Source organism: Grammomys surdaster, unplaced genomic scaffold (assembly GCF_004785775.1).
Source record: "Grammomys surdaster isolate TR1022 unplaced genomic scaffold, NIH_TR_1.0 60, whole genome shotgun sequence".
Classification (NCBI taxonomy): Eukaryota; Metazoa; Chordata; class Mammalia; order Rodentia; family Muridae; genus Grammomys; species Grammomys surdaster.
Genome location: NW_021604562.1, coordinates 1,480,155 through 1,495,829, shown reverse-complemented (window position 1 = coordinate 1,495,829; position 15,675 = coordinate 1,480,155). Strand labels below are relative to the sequence as shown.

Sequence of the window (15,675 nt, the reverse complement as noted above, 5' to 3'; positions counted from 1 at the left end):
GCAGTGACTTATGCATGCTAAATATATGTGCTCTTGCTGACCCATATAGCCTGACACCCCTATTCTCCCATGTTCTTCTGAAAGTTGCAACATTTTGCTTTTCGCCGTCTGATTTTTCATCTACCTTTCCTAGTTTTCTGTTGCTGTGATAAAACACTGACCAGAACCAACTTGAAGAGGAAATGGGCCTATTTCATCTTACAGCTTTAGAATCCATCATCAACAGAAGCCAGGGCAGGAACCAAAGCCGGAATTGTGTAGGAATACTGCCTACTGGATCACTGTCCTTGACTTGCTTAGCTATCATTCAGTGTAGGCCCCACCTGCTCAATGGGCTGTGCTCTGCCACATCAATGAGTAATCAGACAAATGCGCCCACAGGCCAATCTGATAGAAGCAATTCCCCAGTTGTAATTCCTTCCTCGCAGGTATGGCTATGCTTATATCAAGTTTACAAAAACTGTGACCTTCCACTCTTTGTCAATTTTGACACACAAACATACCCTTTTACACCTTCCCATTTTCATTTATTTTTCCTGAGATATCACCTTAATATCAATACAACTTTTAAGAGTTTCACTGTTTTTTTTAAAAAATCCATAATTTTAAAGTCTAAGTTCTCTTTAGAAATCCAAAATCTCTTAACTAACTACAGGTTCTTATAAAATCCAAAATAAGATATATATATATATATATACCTTCTTATTTCAGAGTGAAAAACCAGAACCAGAACATGGTTACAATCAGGTCAAAGAAAAACAAAACAACAAAAAAAAAACCCAACAGTATTAAAAGCTTAACATCAAATAATCAAATATCTGGAACTCATTTGTGATCTTCTGGGCTCTAAAGTGCTTGATTAACCTTACCTCTCCATAGCACACACAGCTTATCTGATAGGCTCAGGCTATCTACTAACTGTAAGATATCCTGAAATTAATTTTCCTTTTCATGGTGTGATATGAGAATCACATTTTATAATATTACATGTGTAAAAATCTATATTCCTAGTGTTACTCAGTGAAGAATAGATTCTTCCCCCACTGATAGAAAATAACGTATATACTTATTATTAATCTTCTATAAGCCTATGGGTGTATTTGGAGGCTGTATTTTCCGTTCCAGTATGGGTCTATGTTCACGCCCAACTGAAATGATAGTACTTTCGATGGCAATCGGCAGAGTAGAAAAGTTAAAGGAGGAGTACAACTAACAGGATTTCTTTGGAGGGAGATTCAGTAACCCAGATCGAATATCACAGAGCTTATAGTAGAGTGATGGGGGGGGAGAGACGACAAGGAATTGAAAACGTCATTCCAAAGTAAATATAAACAAGGTCTATTTGGATAAAAAAAAATCAAAAGAGAAGAAGAAAGCTTGTAGCTTTGAATTTAGGAGCTGGTGGCTGAGTGAACTGGTAAATTAGTTTTGTCAATGGGCTAAAAGTGGGTAAATTAGTATTTTCACAATGGGCTATATTAAGTAAAAGGTCTAAAGTAGCCCTGTATACTTGAACTTTGCATACTTGGAAGTCACCTGGGGAGGATGAAAAATGGTGGATACAAGGACAGAAGGCTGAGCTATGAGTAATTTTCCAATTTAGGGGATAGAAGAAAGAAATGGGAAGAGAAAACACCTTAAAAGATGACCTTCATAACCTTCAAAACTTTAAGGATTTGGGGGTAGGGGAACAGTATGCTATGGGTCCTATCGGTCCAGTTCAACTGATGTGGCAGTTTCTTTTCTCTGAGCATCTTCAAAGTCCTCAGATCCCTTCTAGGGTGTTGCAAATAGCAATTTGAAGCCAGATTGCTCCATAGCAGGACCGGCTATGGAGTTCCCAAGTCTTTCGGGTGTCTCTGGCTGCAGTTCCCCAGGTTGGCCGCAGGGGGCGAAATCTGCGGCGGCCTGGCAGGCGGGCGGGGGCGGGGGCGGGAGGAGCCGCTCTCTCTCGGGTCAGACTCTCTCCTCCCGGCTCCCCAGCTCCCCGGCTGGCTCCCAGGCTCCCGGGCTCCCGGGCTCCCAGGCTCCCCGCGCCCGGGCAGCGCCGGGGCCCTTCCTCTCCGCCTAGCCGAGGCGGGCGGGCGGCAGGCCGCAGGAGGCGGTGTCGTGGAATCCGCTGGCAGTCCACAGCCCGGCAGAGCCTGGAGGCCGCCCTGATGGAGCCGCGGCTCCCGATCGGAGCTCAGCCCCTGGCAGTATCCGTCTGAGAGAAGGGGGGAAGGGGAAGGGAGGTCGTACGGGCGTGGGGCGCGGGTTAGGGTGCAGCCTGTCCTGGGGCAGGCGGAGTAGGGAAAGGGGACCTGCTCGGGAGGGGACGCTGGGGGAGCCGAGGAGGGCAGACGGTGTGAGCTTGACCCCGCGTCACCCCTCTTTGGCTGCGTTTGCAAGAAAAAAAAAATAGAGACCCTTGACCAGTGCCTGCATATGGTGGCGGGTTTGGAGATGAAGGGTCCCCTCCGAGAGCCCTGCGCCCTGACCCTAGCCCGGAGGAACGGGCAATATGAGTAAGTAACCTCCTGACTCCCACGGAGGAGAGAGCCTTCTTCTATAAACCTCCTTGAGCCCCAAACCGCAGGGAGCCACACACCTTGGCCAAGTGGGCAACAGATTCACAGCTAGGTGTGCAGAGTGAGCTCTGCCTGAGTTGGGGCCTCCCACCCCCAACTTCTAAGCTACTAGATAACTCTGGCCCCGTGGCTCAGTGGATGGACTCAATGGACAGGGAAGGAGGAAGCCTGGGTTCTTAGTTCCTTCACCCTGTAACTGACATGTGTTGTGTAACCAAGTTAATCAGCCTTTCTAAGTCTTGGTTTCCTCTTAAGTTGAGTAAAACCATAAACTGTCTTATGGCTTTTGGAGATAAAACTGGGAGACCACACAGGTGTAAGTGGCTTACAAGTAAAAAGTGTGATGGAAATGCTATGTCGATAATGTTACAAACTTGTCTAATTTCCCATTCGACTGGCTCTTCCAGTCCCCGGATCCTCTTTTCCCATTTGTTTGAAGGCATATGCATTAATTCACTAATGTGTTGGCACAGGGCAGTCACTGTCACACTGGACCGGACTGTTGGAAAGCAAAGTTAATGAAATGTGTAGAAACAAAATGGCATTTGACATTTTACCAGTGCATGTCACCTCCAACTCTTCCTTGGATGATGGCAGCTCAGTAAATACTGATTGAGCAGAAGATTATTTTGATAAGCTATTGCCACAGCTGCTAACCTTGCCCCCTTGCCACTAATGCTTCATCTTAAAAGTTTCCACGGTGGTCATTTGATGTCACAGTGCCCTATCGCTGTATATATACAAGCTACTTCCCTTGGTTCACTGGTTTCCGAGAATAGAGTTCCCTAGTTTAACAGTTACTGATCACTTAAATCGTATCATCTCTTAACATTGGATTCTGCATGAAAAACAGTTTGTCTCAGGCTCTACTTTTAAATCCTCTGCCTCAAGCTGTATAATTCACAAGAAAGAAAAGTCCCACTAGCCTGGCCTAAATGTAGCTGAAGCTATGGGTGCTGTTATAACTAATTGTCAACTAGGTCCGTGAAGTGGCTCTTCGTAGATCCTGCTTGGTTGGTTGTGTTGATGTAAGAAATTCATGTTGTTTTCTGTAGACTATAAAATCTAGGAAGACTAGTTTAATAAGAGTACATTCAATAGAATAGTGAATTGAAAAGTGCAATTCCATGTGGGAAAGGTGGAAATGGTGTGTAACGTGCACAAACCAGTAGCTTCTGTGTATCTTGGTTTCCTCTTCTGTAAAATCCCAGTTTTAAGAATTAAATGGGATAGCTACACTGTCGAAATAACCACAACACAGAAATTTGTCCCCTGGTTTAGTGGGTTCAGAACTTTGCTAAGAGAGCCAGCAGCAAGTCTTAGGAAAAGTAACTTGCTCTGTGTAAGCTCTTGTACTAGAACTTTTAAACTTGGCAAGGGGAGGGCTCTTGCCTACTTCCTGACAGAAAATTTAAATCCCTGTGTTTTGAGTCCATATAACTAGTAAGGGTATGGCAACAACTAACGGGATGGCTTGATGACTGTTCCAAGCACTTATCATGTCCCTTTACAGGTACTGACATTGAAGTTAAGTCAGTTATTCAGAGTTACAAAGCTGCATAGCTGAGATCCAAACCCATGCAGCATAGTTAAGAATGCCACAGAGACAATTTCTACTTTGGTTTTCGAGACGTTGTTTCTCTGTGTAGCTGTAGTGGCCCTGGAACTGACATTGTAAACCTGCTGGCCTCAAACTCAGAGATCTGCCTGCCTCTGCCTCTGCCTCTGCCTCTGCCTCCAGAGCACTGGGATTAAAGGTGTGCACTACCATGCTCAGAAGAGAACTTTCTTTTGAACATTCCCTGGAGACACATAATATATAATACTACTTATAGCCCCCAAAGGGTTTTTTTTCCTCTTAATGTCATCTCTGACCCAGGTCTCCAGAATTTTTTACATTTGGCCTTTTTTGTCTTAGAACTTGAAGCCTATCCATATTTAGCTCTGTGGTTCTGAAGATAGAGGAGCTCTTGCTGGAGAGACCAAAATGAAAAAGAGGATGGGAGGGGGGGAGAGTTGTTTTTGGAAACAATCAAATGTTTAAAAGTACTTACTTATTTCTCCAAGGAGTTACATTTCAAAATTCACCTCTGTTTATAGTATAATTAAAGCTGTTCACTTGTTCAGCCAGTAATCATTGAGTATCTGTTAAACCATAAACAAAACTGAAGACAATCTGTGTTCTCAAGGAGCTCCAATATAATAAATATGACTGCTGTTTAAGTATTCTCTTGGAGGGCCAGGCTAAGGAGATAAGACTACTGGTTCTTCTTGGGAATATTTGGAGAAAGCTTCGTAGAGGAGGTGGTATTTACCAATTAAGATATACCTTGATTCTGTCTTACTAGGAAGTGAAAAAATTAAGCACAACGTGGTAGTGTGCATCTGTAATCCATGCCATTTGGAGTCTGGGCAAGAAGATCATGTGTTTGAGATCAGCCTAAGCTATATAGTGAGTTATAGGCCAGCCTGAGCCACAGTACTGAAAACCTATCTCAAACATTAATGCTTAAGGAGTGAGTAGAGGTGAATTTTGGAGTCTTGCATTTCATATTTGGGAGCCAAATTCATTCATATTTGCATTAAAATAGCAGCCTAAAGTGAGAAACCAGAGGACATGCACAAAGGGTGTCAAGGCAATCTATTCAGGAATTTTGCTACCTCTTCAGCTGCTAGTGTTCTTTTGGCTGGCCCAGGAATGACTCTTTTTACTCCTTTAGTAACTTGCATGCATGTGTGAAAGTGGCAGCACCCTTCTTTGGTCAAAGACATGAAACTGAACATGAAAACTAATAAGTGAGTTGTCTGACTCATTGACTCAATGCAGACGAGTGTCTGAGATACACTAGGCTCTACACTAAGTACTAGCAATACTATGACAGAAAGCTAGCCGTAGTACCTCCCATCAACAAGTTCACTTAAGCTGTAGGTTCTTCAGTCTGGTGTTCATACAGTGAAGGTATGTAACTTGCAGTGCGTGCTCTTAAGACTGTGTTTAGGGCATAGACGATTATACATCCTCTATGTGTGTAAGGCAGTTTGGATGTTCAGGTATTGATCACCTTGTAGCCCTTGAGCAACATCTAGCAGTCGTGATGCTCAGATCAGGTGGACTTGATGCAACAAGTTTTATAAAAACAGATTATATTTGTGTAGCAAGACAGCAAGCAGTGTTTTGTTGCTGAAGATTAGGCATTTTTGATAGCTATTCGTTGATACATTCTTCTGTGTTCTAGGTTAATAATCCAGTTGCATGGGAAGGAACAGCATGTTCAAGATATCATTCCTATAAATAGCCACTTCAGATGTGTTCAAGGTACTTGATTTAATGACTTAGATAGTTTTATAAGGCTTCTCCTTGGCCATTAATGCAGTGTATAATGTCATACATATTCAATTTTGTCACTGCATGTAAAGTGAAATATATTACTCTTCACAGAAAAGTTAACACTTCTAACCTGCCATTGAAAAGTGTTGTGATTAAAAGTGCTGAAGAATTATATCTTAAAATACATATGTATATATCACCTGTTTCCCTCAGTAGAGCTGGAGATACGTGTAAGTAATCTATTATGCTGATTGACATATATGTGGATTTAAAGTACTGTCTTGGGCTTGATCAACATTATGTCTGTTATAAAGGAGTCACACACATTCGGCACTTTGTTTCCAAAGTACTGGATTTTAAGACACCTTGGCAACATGAAGTATCCGACTGTAATGGCTCATCATCAGCTATGTTGGTTCTTAAGCCTTGACATTTGTGAATCATAGCTCTGGGAAAGAAACACTTGGCCTTCTGTCCTTACGTTTGAGGACCCAATATAGAAAAATCTTGTTCCATTTGCTACACCGAAATTCCAACACTGGGAGAGCTATGTGGGACCTCACTTTGTCCTAGAAAGGAAGCTGATTACTAGAGAACAAATGTGTCATGGCTCCCAAAGGGCCAGTGCTTCTATCAGGCAGAAGCGTTCCTCAGCCAGTCAGAGAGCATTGAGAACTTAAGGAAGGCCCAACTTGCACAAGTGCTTTCTACTTTGAATTTTATTTTTTCCACAACAGTGACATGCATGCTGTAAAGGAGTTGGAAAGAGTGCACAAAGAAAACAAGTCGCCTACATTCTCATGCTTAAGAGACACCCAGCATCTTTTCTCCTCTGTGCACATAATACATCGTTTAAGCAGGACTCATCCTATATAACATTTCTCTCTCGCCCACTTGCTACTGTGTTATGAGTGTTTTCTGTGCTGTCAGTGGCTATACGCTGTTCCATTTTATGAATGGCTCATAGTGTAATTATTCCCTCTGGTTGACATTTGGATTACTGTTCACTGGTATAAATAGTGATGGGATGAACATCTCTGTATATAAATCTTCCCATATATCTGTTATTTGCTCAGGATTTAGCCCTTGTGAGTGAATAGAGTCAATGTGTATGAGTTTTAAGACAGCGTGCTGAAAAGAAAACACAGTGTGTATTAAGAACTAAAATAGTGGCTCACACCCGTTGACCCAGAAAGAAGCTGAAGCAGGGGGATTGCAGAGTCCAGGCCAAGTGTGAGTTCTAGGCTAGATTTAATTGTGTAGTGAGACCCTACCTCCAACCAAAAAAAAAAAAAAAAAAAGCAGAAGGAACAAGGAGAGGAGAAGAAAGGGGGAAAGAGGAGGAGCACATTGAAATACCTATGAGGAATAGTGTCTACATGGAGTCGAAAAGCAAGTCAGCTATTTACTCTCCCTGTGTGGGAGAGAGATACTAACCAAGGCACTGGTGCCATAGTAGGTTACTACACTCACCTACTATGCAAGTGGCAGCCTTACACAAAAGAGTCAAAGGCTTTGGTATTCTAGCATGTATTTCCCCTTTCCTACTACTTCTGGGGTCTCACTTCTATTGTTTTTAAGAAGAAGGATATGGCTGCTTGCTAGACTACAGTGGAAAACATGTATGTCATCGTTTCCCCCATGACAAATTGAAATGTTATGCCCTTGAGTTTTCACTTCCTTTCCATTTCCTGACTTGCGTATCTATTTGGAAAACTAATCACTCAGAGTTTTGTGGAACTAAAGGGTATTACAGAACAGTGGTGAATATAGTCTATATGTTCAGAGCCTACTTACTTCACCCTGCAGTGGATAGCAGTGAGACTCTGTAGACAACGTAGTTCCTTACTTTCTGCTAGTAGACAATGTAGTGCCTTACTCTTGCTTATTTTGCACCTAATAGAACCTGCCGTTACATCTTGTGTGGTGAGGAAGCAAGACAAGTATGGGACTTGCCATTTGATCAACAGAGATGCTGGTTGATTCCTACTCAGAATCAAGGGTCAACCATGGGGCTGTGCTCAAATCTGGGGAAGTCCGAGAGGAAAGGATAGGTTGAGTTCAGATACTCAGGGCAAAAAAAGGAAGTCCAGGAAGACAAATGTGAAAAAAAAAAAAGAGAGAGAGAGAGAACTGTAAACTTGCAAACTGCTTGTGCTGTCTTCTTTTTTTCAATTGATTAATAATGTTTTTACTTATTAAGAAATACAGTGTAAAAAAAGTACAGTGTACCAATTTGAAACATGTAATGATCCAGTTGAGATAATAACATTGCTTTGTATTAGGACCTGTCAAACTCATCTAGTTCTTTTAAAATCTGTAAATGTGTAATATACCTTAGTTACCCTGCTATGCTGGAAAACACTAGAACATAGTCCTCCTAGCTAACTGTACTTAACTATCCATTCCTTGCCCCCCTCCCTTTAGCTATTATTTTCTACTAGTCTCTGGTACATATTTCTACTCTGCACTTCTCTGAGATCATTTTTTTTCAGCTTCCGCATGTTAAATAAGGACATGCAATATCTGTCCTTCCATGACTGATTTATTTACTTGGCATCATGTCCTTCAGTTCCATGCATATGGGCAGCAGGACAGAATTCCATTCTTCTTGTCCTTAAATAGTACTCAGCTGTGTATTCTATACTATATCGTCTTTATTCATCTATCTGACATCACTTCTCATGAATAGTACTCCAATTAAGATAGCACTGCAAGTGGTCGGAACTTCCTGCTGGATATGATACCTCTTAGACCCACCGAAGCCTAAGAGCAAAGAACTTTAAGTACACTCCACTCTTAGAGCAAAAGTGCGCATACTGAGATCATTGATAAACTTTCAGAGACTGTATCTGAGTTGAAAGATGATTCAGTGAGAATAAGTCTACTCGGAGGCTTTCCGTCTCTTCCCTGGCTCTCTCTGACATCTAAAGAACACGGAGAGCTAAGCTTTCCTTCACTTGCATGAACACGTTATTACGTTCCCACTATTAAGTCACCATCCCTTGCTTTTCTTTGAGGAGTTCCAGTTGGGTCCTTGATCAGTTTCTTTCTCTTCCTGTTTTTTTTTTTTTTTAAGTTGAGTTGCACATACTCTTTATAACCTGGGGCTGTTAAAATCCTTTTTAAAGAAAATATGCCAAACAGAAACAATCAAAGGATTCTTTAATGTGTTCTGAGACTCAGGGGGGAACTGAGTAATGCTGTTATGTAGTTATGGAATACTGCTTTGGTGGTAATGACTGGTTTTCTCCTCTGTGATTCTGTTGTGCTTTTCCTCCTTTCAGAAGCAGAAGAAACTCTTTTGATTGATATTGCTTCAAACAGTGAGTATCTTTCGGAATGGAGTTGGTTTTCATTCTACAAATATTGACTTTAATACTTTACATTTAAGAAGCTTTCGGGGGTGCATCTCGTATTTTGCAACCTCATCCCAAAGTCTCCATTTTCTTAAGGCAGCCCTAAAAATTATCCTCATCCAGCCGAGCCGAAGAAAACACAGGCAGCTCCTAAGAATCTCTACAAACCTCAACTGTGATAAGCTTTGCTGCTGCTGCAGAGCGTAAGCTACGTGAAGCTGCACACATTGTCTATACCAATCCTTTCCTTGCTGTGGAACTGAATAATTAATAGGAAGAGCTAGGTTAAAGCTTAAAGTGCTTGAGGTTTATGGGTCATTTTTTTCTTTATTTACTAGTTTGTGCGTGTATGCAGACAAGCATGTACATTCATGCATGTGTGTTCATGCATATGTGTGTACATGTACATGTATATACTGCAATAGGTAGTATTTTTAGGTGTAGTGCATCTTTGGTTTTGAGACAGGGATTCACCAGCTTGAAGCTCATCAATTAGGTTATGCTGGCTGGCCAGGAAACACCAGGAATCTGTCTGCCTTTTTCTGTTTCCTCAGCTCAAGATTACAAGTATGCGTCATTTCCAGCTTTTTTACATAGGTTCTAAAGATCAAACTCAGGACCTCCTGTTTAAACGCCAAGCACTTTACTGACTAAGCTATCTACCCAGTCATATTAGGTTTCTTAAAATTTGTATACATGATGTATATAAATATATATTTAAAATAAATATATAATTACATTCTTTTCTTCCTTCCCTATCCTGCCACCTCAGTCCCTCTAAAGGTCTCTCTTTCCCAGCTTCCTCCATGGCCCCCACTCTCAAATTGTTATTCATTGTACATGAATGTATGCATAAATATATAAATACAGCCTACTGAACGTTTCATTTTGTATGTATATGGTTTCAGAGCTGACCACTTTCTATTGGATAATGTATTAGAGGTTCATCTCCCCACAGAGGTAGATTCTCCCTCTCTCAGTATTTACTAGTTGCCTGTTGTTGTTATTGTTGTTGTTAGCATACAAAGTAATAGGTTTCATCATGGCCTTTTTAAGCATCCTTTTTTTGTTGTTGTTGATTGTTGTCCCACACTGGCCTACCTCCTTCCTTCTGACCCGCTTCTTCTCACTGCTCCGCCTTCTGCCTGCATGTCACACAATTCTTTTACCCTGTTTTCCCTCTCCCCAGCTTTCCCTTAAGCTATCTTTTCTTCTCTTGTGATACTTTTTCCAAGTCTCATGACCTGTACCCCTGCACACACATGCACCCTTATACACATTAAAATGTAGGCTCTGCATATGAGAAGAAAACATGTAGCATTTGCCTTCCTGAGTCTGAGATACTTTTTGCTAACAGTGTCCTTGTAATTTCCAGTTACACCCATTTTCTTGCAAATGTCACGATTCTGTTTATCATTGTGGCTGAGTAAATGTTATCTTTTGACTATTATATTCTAGAGTCTACTCCCACCTTGTTTTTATGTTTTTGTGTGAATTCACAATGTTTTCATCTATTCCTTACATTATTTTGAAAGGCACGGAGTCCATTAAATGGCATGTTCTTTTTTTCTTTTCTTTTCTTTTCTTTCTTTTCTTTTCTGAAATAATTCGTGCCCTACTTAAGCCCTGTTCCCTCAAGGCCTCCATTCATCAGAGGGAACATGGTCTTCTTTTTGCTGTTTCTGTCCTGTCATTTTTTTATCAGTTTAATGCAAATCGCTGACTTTCTGTGCAAGATGTTCTTTGTTTATCATCTAATTGTACTGTGCTCTGGAGAGGAGAAAATGGGTACTTGATTGCTACTGCGGGTACCGTGTGGTTGCTATGGAAAGTGTATCTGACCATACAAATCTAAATCAAATGGTTTACTTTATCTCTTGCTTGAGGCCTTGGATAAGCAGAACTTGCCATTTAGCTTGGGGCTACAGGTTGCACATAATTCTGTTTGGAGAAGGTCTCTGCCCCTGGCACTATTAATGTGTACTAAATGGTTTTCTAGTTTGGGTTTATTATTCCTTTCTTTAATCATAGAATATGAAAGTCTTAATAGCTGCTCCTAAACTGTTATGTAAACCTAGCTGCTAACTTCTGTTACAGGTATCCAGGAGAGAAAATAACTTAGAACCTGTGTTGTTTTGTACATAGACAAAAGAAGACAAAACAGCAGCAGGCTGGAGATATGGTCCAGTTGATAGAGTATTTGCCTAGCATGCAAAAAACCCTGGTTCTATCCCTAGCACTCCATAAACTGGGTGTGGTAGCATCTGTAACCTCAGTGCAGCTCAAGCAGGATGATCAAGAATTCAGGTCTATCCTTCAGTTATATAGTGAGTTCCAAGCTAGCCTGTGCTACATGAAGCACTGCCTGTCTCCAAAACATGTTTTTGTTTTAAGGAACACAGGGTCAGGGAGAAATCTCCGTGAGTAAAAGTACTTGTTTCACAAGAATGACAACAGTATGTGTTCAACTCCTAAAAAAATAGTACCCTTTATTAATGTGCAAGACTGATTTTAATATAAATATGTATTGTCTAGATACTATGGTCGAAAGTAGTTTTCTAGTTATAAAATTAATGCATCTTAATTATGTATAATTGTGACAATCAAAAAGTTTTGAAATATTCAATTAAAATTATTATGTAGAATGGGAGAGATGGCTCAGCAATTAAGAGCAAGTATTGCACTTGCAGAGGACCCAAGTTCAGTTCCCAGCACCTACTTTAGGTGGTGTACAACTCCAGCTCCAGGAGAACAGAACACCCCCCTCTGGACTCTGCAGACACCTGCACTCCTGTGCATGCGCGTTCATGCGCACATGTGCATGTACGAACACACATACAAAGTCTTTGAAATTTAGCATATAATTGTGAAGTTATAGTGTAGCTAACATTTATATGTATTTCCTATTGTTTTAGTTTGTATTCCATATAATTAGAATCCTTCTACATACTTTTTATGGGAGGGTTGTAAGGCTGAGAATTGAACCCAGAGGCCTAGTGCCTGGCAAGCATCTGCTCTACAGCTGAGCTACATCCCTCCTACTTTGTTTATAGTTTTTATCGTGGATTTTCACTTAGCACTTTACCATGGCATTTCCCCTATGTCATTTAAAATCATTTTAAACATAATTTTGTTGTTCTTGTTGTTTGAGACAGGGTTCTATCTGTCATAGGCTAGCCTCAAACTCTCTATGTAGCCAAAGATGACATTAAACTCCTGAGCCTCTCTATACCTCCCCAGTGCTGGGATTAATGTTTTGTTCCACCATGCCTGGTTGTTTAAACATTATTTTTTGTAACCAATATTTCACCATAGCTATTTTGTCATAGTGTTATTAAGCTAGTTTCTTTATAAAATTAAGTCATCTTAAGGGAACATAATATAACTCTTTATTTGGATCCTATTTTACAGTTCTCCATAAAATTTTGTAGTTTCTTTTTATACATCAAAATTTTAGGTTGAGAATTTCATGGTGTATTTGATTTGCTGATAGATTGCTTACTACTATCATATAGAACAATTAATAAGTCTTGGATACTTTATCCAGTTACTTCACTTAATTTATTTTTAATATATTTTGCTTTATTTCCACTTTGGCAGATTGATAGCCTTAATTATCTTCAAATAACTATTCTGCCTTATTTCTCATAGCTACAGCCATTGGCTTTGTTTCATGTCTCACTGTACCAATGAGAATTTGAGGACCAATGTTAAATGATGATGTTAATCCTGTGGCACTGGGTTTCAGTGAGGATGTTTCAACTGGCATTTCCCAGTTAAGGACATTTTCCCTGGTGATTTGCTAGTTCTTAAAAAAAAATAATAAATTGTATTTAAACCAGACATGGCATGTGCTAGTAGTAGTCTAAATATCTGGCAGACTTAAGCAAGACGACCGTGAATTCAAGGCCAGGGCTATATAGCAAGTTCAAGACCAGCCTGAGCCACATAGCAAGACTATGTCACACAGAAAAAGAACAAAACCAACAACAAAAACTAAGATTTTCCTGTTCCTTAAAATTGTACATATGTACTGAATTTTATTAAATTTTCTCCCTGTTTTTCGTGGAGATGAATTCATTTTCCCTTTTTCTTTCCTTTATCTGTTTATGACCTTTAGATGAACTCTATTATGCTAATTTTTAAATAGTACACTACCTAGTTTATTCATTGTTCCACAAGTATTTGTTGAGTGCCTTCTATTTGTCAGACCTGGTGGTAAATCCTACAGAATCATCAGAGCACAGCAGAGATAAGAGTCCTGCTTCCGCTTCCCTTTTTCCTTCTGTGCTTTTTGTTGCTAGAGCCACGGAGATGCCTGTAGTTCATAAATGTATTCCAGAAATACCTGAATACGTTTTGGGTACTATCCACTGTGCTAAGCTCTAAAAGCACAAGAGAAAGCAATACACTCTTGGTGGCTCATCTATTTTAATGTACAAAAGTAACTTGAACGGGATTAGATGCTTACATGAATGTGGGTTTAATAAATACTAACAAGAAAAAGTGCGAAGAGTTTACAAGAGGGGTCAGTAAATGAGGCAGTGTACTCGGGCAAGACATTTACAAAGAGGAGACATTTATATTGGGAACAGAGAGCCTAAAAGACAGGCAACAACTGGAGTAAAAAAAAGAATATTCCAGATAAAGGGGGTTGCGAGACTCCAAACTTAGAAGTACCCTGACAGTTTCTGGGAAATGAAAGGCAAGGGTGCCTGGAATAGGACTTGAGCACCAAGACAAGAGAGGCTATGAAATCTTGTAAGCCACAGTGTTGAATGTGCAGTTTTAGAGTTTAAAATGAGAAGTCAAGGATTTTTACGCTGATATAGCATCATTTGCCTGGAAGCAGAAAGTCCACGTATGAGGCTGCTTTGGTTGTATATGCTAGAGATTATGGTTGTGATAGAATTGGAGAAAAGTGAGCAGATTTGATCAATGAACTTGGAGGTAAGATCAAGAACCAGGTTGGGTGGGAGGAGTGGGAGGAAGAGAAGTATCAAGGATGAGTACAAGGTTTCCAATGTGAACGTAGATGATGATGCCTATTTGCATACAAATCTTGAAGATGGAATAAATTTTCCTTTGAGGGGACCATCAAGAATTCATTTTTTAAAAATATATTTTATTATTTGTGAATACATTTTTATCATTTTACTTACTCCTGAGCATGGAGTCATCCACTACAGAGTGGTTGATCTATCAGGAGCGACACCCTTAGGGAAAACTGATACTCACCCCCCTTAAAGCCACCAGCTGTCCATAGCTCCTCAGTTAGGAGTAGGGGCTCATGAACCCCCTTACACTTGATGCTAGAATGTTAACTGGCTAATTCCTGTGCACATAACCACAGTGGCCATGAGCTCAAGTGCATTGTAGTCCTGTCATGTAAATTGGCTCTTGTTTTTCCACCCCCTCTTTTATAAGGTCCCTGAGTGTTGGGAAAGGGGTATGATATAGATGTCCCATTTGTGGCCAGTCATGCCACTGACACTTTCTCTTTACATTTTGACCGGTTGTGAGTTTCTTTCTTAACCACCATTCACCTCACAGACTTTTTAGATAAGTCCGAGAGCTTTGAGGGCAGTTTGCTACTGTGTTCATTTAGCGGAGTAGTCGTAGTAGGCTTATTCCTGAGCTTCTGAGTACCCCAACCATGGGTTTGTGGCTTGATTTACAGTACCAGTGAATGCAGTTTTGGCCATGTTTGAGATTTCTTTGAGACACTTCTGTGTGGATGACAAATTGGCAGCCAAACAGATAGATGCCACTCGGCTGCTAAGCCTAACAAGCATGTGAATGGTGGCGAAACCATGAGAGCTGATGTGACTGTGTTGAGAGCTCTGCTGTTTCACACAGTGCTGTCTAATGTATATACCTCTTACATGAATTAGAAGTAACGTTCACAGGTCAGTGGCTCCGTTTCAGGAGCTCCCCAGTCAGACGCATCCGTACTGGACAGCCCAGGTATAGAGTGTGCTCATCATCACAGTGCTAGGTGGAGTGAGAAAAGCATTTTGGATAATTCAACGAATTCTGGGGGGGGGTTGTTGTTGTTGTTTGTTTCTGGGGGGTTGTTTGTTTGTTTGTTTGTTTTGTTACATATAGGAGGAGCCACGTCACAAAGTAGGAAAAACTAGCCAGGCATGGTGGCATACTGCCAAGGGCCAGCCTCAGCTTGGAGAGGGGTTCTGAGGAAGGGATGTTTGGGAGCTGCTGAAGAAATGACTGGAAGTCAGTTGTGGGTACAAGATGACAAAAGTGTAAATAACAGAATGTCAAATGTCTGGAATCCACTCACCTTCTGGGCTCCTCCAAAGGGCTTGGGTCACTTCTCCAGCTCTGCCTTCTGCAGCACACACAACTTAAGCTAGGTCAGGCTCCACTCCTCCACTGCCAATGTTCTTAGTAGTCATCC

The 15,675-nt window shown here is 40.9% G+C and overlaps 1 protein-coding gene across 2 annotated transcripts in view; it reads left to right on the top strand.

Annotated features, from left to right (window-relative positions):
• Positions 1-2,094: 2,094 nt before the first annotated feature.
• Positions 2,095-15,675, top strand: part of Ocrl (OCRL inositol polyphosphate-5-phosphatase) — a 52,085-nt gene continuing 38,504 nt past the window's right edge. Inside the window, exons 1-4 of one of the 2 annotated variants that reach the window (XM_028762461.1) lie at positions 2,095-2,198; positions 2,428-2,507; positions 5,807-5,886; positions 9,189-9,224. In XM_028762461.1, the coding sequence (XP_028618294.1) occupies positions 2,160-2,198; positions 2,428-2,507; positions 5,807-5,886; positions 9,189-9,224 (235 nt within the window). In that variant the 5' untranslated portion in view covers positions 2,095-2,159. Of the gene's footprint in view, positions 2,199-2,427; positions 2,508-5,806; positions 5,887-9,188; positions 9,225-15,675 lie in introns of those variants that run through there. The other variant, XM_028762511.1, reaches the window with a different exon arrangement.